This window comes from Humulus lupulus, chromosome 1, assembly GCF_963169125.1.
Source record: "Humulus lupulus chromosome 1, drHumLupu1.1, whole genome shotgun sequence".
NCBI lineage: Eukaryota > Viridiplantae > Streptophyta > Magnoliopsida > Rosales > Cannabaceae > Humulus > Humulus lupulus.
In genome coordinates, this window is record NC_084793.1 from 295,062,591 (window position 1) to 295,067,449 (window position 4,859).

At 44.3% G+C, this 4,859-nt stretch overlaps 1 protein-coding gene across 1 annotated transcript; it reads right to left on the minus strand.

The window, feature by feature from the left end:
- Nucleotides 1–270: 270 nt before the first annotated feature.
- LOC133779339 (uncharacterized) lies at nt 271–1,941 on the minus strand. The gene is made up of 4 exons (XM_062219312.1): nt 1,398–1,941; nt 1,011–1,182; nt 871–922; nt 271–789 (listed from the first exon to the last, which is right to left on the minus strand). Exons 1-4 carry the CDS (start codon nt 1,939–1,941, stop codon nt 271–273), a joined length of 1,287 nt encoding a protein of 428 aa, XP_062075296.1.
- Nucleotides 1,942–4,859: the final 2,918 nt, after the last annotated feature.

The window sequence follows — 4,859 nt, forward strand, 5'->3', positions numbered from 1 at the left end:
ATATCCCTCGTTGGTTTCATCATCCTGAATAGCATGCACCTCCACTTCCCTCGGAGGGGGCTGTTCGAGGGCCAACACCTCAATAACCTCTTTTTGGTCTCCTCAGACTGCGCCAATCCCCAAATCCGTGGGGAACTTCATGCACAAGTGTCGAATGGAGGTAATTGGCCCGAACTCCACTAAGGTTGGATGCCCCAAGATGGAGTTATACATCGAGGATCAATCCACTACCATGAATGTGCAATAATTAAAGGTCTGGCAAGACGCGTCTCAAAGTGTCACATGCAACTTGATCTGGCCCATTGGTATGAGACCTTCCCCTGAGATCCCGTATAGAGTTGAGGTGCATGGGGACAAGTTGCTTGTGGTCAACCCGATCCTCTTGTATGCTGACTTGAACAGGATGTTCACTGAACTCCCATTGTCCACCAGGATTTGAGGCATCATCTTATTGGAAACCTGACAATCGATCACCAAAGGATCATGGTGTGGAAAGTGCACTCTCTGAGCATTGTCCTCGGAGAATGTGATGACTTGGTTTGTCATCCTTGGCATCTGGGCTGGAAATTGAGCTAATGCCAGCACTTCATCGTCGTGGTTTAAGGCCTGCACATAACTATTCTGCGAGCCTCGGGAGGTGCTCCCCAAGTGGGCTCCTTCGAAGATGGTCCCCACTCGCCCATTCACCGGGGGATGTCCGTCGACTATCTGATGCTGCGGAGTTGCGGGCTCCGCACCCGGAGCCGGGGGAGCCGCAGAAGATGGTGCTCTTGCGGTCGTTACCTGTGCCTGTCATCTTTGAGTTGGTGACATTCATTGGTGTGCTGCCCTACATCGTTATGAAAATAATAAAATTTGTTGGGATCTCGCCTTTCTTGGTCTCTTTGAATGGGATGTGGCTTCCGGTAATGGACGTACTATTCTGTGGACACATAGATGTTTTCCTGAGAATACACTAAGTCAGTGTACTCAGAGTATTGCGAAACATACTTCCCATCGGGGGCAGTTACATGTCCAGCTTGCGCTGTCCCATTTCCTTTGGCCTTTCTGCCCTTGCCCCGCGTCTACTGCTGCTAAGGGTCCGACTGGGTGCGAAAGATTGGGACAAAGCAACAACTCCAGCACTGAATGCAGGCTGAAAAGCACTATATCCAATGGGTGTTGCTCCATATCCCGTCAGAGCTGCATTGAAACCAGCAAGTGGCACGACACTAAAGTCAACTGTTAAGATGATTGGACTGAACTGGACACCTGCCACACTTGGTTGGACAAGAGTGCAAGGCGGATGCTGGGTCCTTGATATCACTGGGCTTTACGTCGTCAGAGCTGGGAGGCCGAAGACCCCGAAAATGCTCTGATTTGAGTGTCGTCCCAGCTGATATATTCTTGTGCTCGACAGATGAAGTCATCGAGCCTTCGACACCCTCTCCATTGGAGGTCATCCCACAACGGGGACCCCGCATGGATGTCAGCCTGTAAGGCCATTAGCTGCTGGCCGTCTTCAACCCTCTTGGTCTTCCCAGCTTCTTCCTTGAAGCACTTGATGTAAGTTTTGAGGGTCTCGAAGGATCCTTGCTTTATGTTGGCCAAAGCATTGACCTCGAAGATCACTTTTCGAGCTGCTATGAATTTTCTTTCGAATGAAGATGACAATTGGTGCCACGAATGGATGGATCCCAACCCGTGCTTCTTGAACCATTCATCTGCTGGCCCTATCAAGGTTATTAGGAACACATGACACTTGACATCTTTGAAGACTCGATGCGCTAACATCAACCTATTGAACTTCGAAAGGTGGTCGGTGGGATCTGTACTGCCTTCATAGGACATGATGGCATGCATCTTAAAGCCTCGCAGTAATGGGGCTTCCACAATGTGACGAGCACACGGCTCCCCGTCCTCGTCCTCTAAGTCGGAGTCATGGCTTTGACGTTGGGGCATTTTGAGCATTATCCTTTTCAATCTCTCTAATTCTGCGCGGAGGGGCTCACAGTCTTGGTTGGCACTTTGTGTTGGGTTATCCCTCCTTCAGGTGTTGAGGTTGTCTTGGAGTCTGACTGGTCCTTCCCCCCGGGCCTAAAATCCTTATTACACCTACGACTGTTCATGCCTTCTCGTAGGTCAGTTCGGCCTCGGAATGCACCACTGTCCTTGGGGTATCCTACTTTTGTTTCTTCATCGGACTCAATGTTCTCATTGTTTACCGAGATGCTGATGTCATGCTCTCGGCTAGCAGAGAAGTTTCGCTTGTTGGCTCCTTGGCCATTATTTCTTTGGTGATGGCGGTGTGTTGGGGGGATACCACCTCCAGGCCTCGTGTGATCCGTATTGGCACACCTGGGCAGAACGCCCTGGGGTCCACTGGCGCTGATGGCTTGGCAGTGTCCTCGAGCACCCAAGCCTTTAACCTTACCGGCCAGCCTTGGGGCTTGGTTGCGTTAAGGTTCTGACAAGCCTTCTTTTGTTTGGGAGCAGGATTTTCATCAATCTTACCCTTGCCACAATCTTGTGGGATAGGTAGGGCTCCAACTCCAACTGGGTGTCCGGGGGGGGCGCCAGCTGGCAGATCTTGCGCCACATTAGCCGGGTGCCCTAGAGGCACACCGGCAGGGTCGACAGGTGGCCCTCCAGCAAGGTGCACTGGTGGAACTCTAGCTGGTTGCCTAGATGGTACTTCACCAAGGGGGTCCACTCGTAGCCCTTGGGCTGCCAGAGTGGCCCTCATGATGTTGATAATCTCTTGTAGGGCGGAGATATTACCCTCTTGGGTGTTGAGTTTCTGCGGCTGAGTGGTCACCCAGTCACGGAGAACCACCACCTCTGGCGTCTCCTCCGCGTCCACGGGCTGAGAATATTCTTCCTCATAATACTCGTCGTCCATGTCGTTGTACTCAGCATTTTGGTTGTAGTCTTCCACCATCTCAAGGAGGTCTTGTGTTGGTGGAAGGTTGGTTTATCATCCCCCAACTCCGGCGGGAGGAGCTGCATCTTCTAGTGTGTTTCTCTAAGTAGTCACCATGGTTAAGTTCTTTAAGCTTTCTTCAAACTCTCAGTGAAAGCACCAAAATTTTGACTGTCTTTTTCTCTATTAACTAAATTTGAGAGTATAAAGAAAATAATATAAAGAACACAAATGTTTTAAGTGGTTTAGGCTATAAAAGAGCCATAGTCCACAAGTCTCTGGTATTTAGTGAGCTTGAGGCTTGTTTGAGCAAACTTCAATGGTGGCTCTCAGGCAGCGTATATATTGCACAGAGTTACAGAGTTTTTCTCTCTAAAAATCTCAACCCCTTACAAGGAGATACCCCAGACCTATTGCGACGACATGTGGTCGCAGTAGGATCGCAAAATATCAACATTTTGTGTGTTGTGTGTACCCTATGGCGACAAAGTGTCGTCATTGTAGGTATATTTTAATAAAAATTTATTTTAATATTAATTAAACCCTAATTATAAATAAAACCAATTTATTTAATCAAAATATAATTTAATATTAATAATAATTATAAATATTTAACAAAAATTATATTAACATGAAATAAAAATAAAAATAATTTAGTTCAACTAATTACAAAAGTAAATAGTGTCCAAAATGTAAAAAACAACACAAAATATTAATAAATTTAAAAGCATAACACAACCAAACTAAATGTCATCTAGATCAATCCTAAATTCGTCATCATCGTTAGGCTGCTGTGGTGCCTATTGTGGTGGAGTTTGGCCCGAGCCTGGAAAGTTCACCATCATGGACTGTATCATATTCATGTCCAAGTTCAAAGGTTGAAATTGTGGGGATAGAGTGTTAGGGTTGGAAGCTTGCATAAATTGTTGCATTTTGGAGAAAGTTGTTGTTCTGGGTCATGATAGCTTGACTGAAGTGTTGAACCATTGACTGGAAAACCTCAGCTAGTATCATTGGAGAGCCGACTGTGGTCGGCGTAAATGGTGATACCTCTGACTAAGTCAATGATTTGGTGGTGCCGAAGACAAAGAAACTAGTGCCCTTCCGTCTACATAAGTATCAATTTATGTAACAAAATATTTTTGGATAATTGCATTTCAGTCTACATAAGTATTTTTCAAATGATAAGTATCAATTTATTTTTAGAAATAATATCTTTACATTAAAATTGTATCTTTCCTTGTTTGGAAATTATGATTTGCTTTGATTTTCTTGTGATAACACTTTATTACGTATCTCTAAACCAAATATTGTAGGATATGAATTGTTTTTGGAAAGTTTCAAACTTAGAATGAATCAGGTTTGTTTGAATGACCAGATACTTCGCGTCTGTCGAAATCATTCTCCAATCTGTTGAACCAATTTTCCATTTTGTAAAGACAAAAACAGACAGACTACCAGATTTTTTGAATTAAAGAATATTGCGATTATTTCTATAATGACAAGAGATTTTCATAGAGCTATGAGGGACAGCCATTCATATTTATGTTGTTCTCCAAGCTCTTAGAAAAATTGAGCCCTTCCACTCCAAAGTTACAAATCACTTTTTGAAGAGTATTTTCCTTTGTAAATAGATCAAGCGTGGATTACTTGATCTTTTTGTATTGGTGCTTAGTGTATCCAATATGTGTTTTCATCTCTCTTTGTGAATAGGTGGTATCCCTTGTGAAAGAGCATTATAAATTTTGGGAGAAGATTTTTCGAAGACTCACTTCGGGAGGAAGAAAGCACTCACTAGCAATTGAAATGATTTCGACAAAGTATTTCAACAAAACTGGATTTGTAAGGGGAGTACAACAATCTTACGACAATAGTTTAAGAAGAAGTCTTACATTGTATGAGTCAATATTTTAGTATTTTGAGATTCTTTACTAATAAGATTTATCTCTGAGCATGG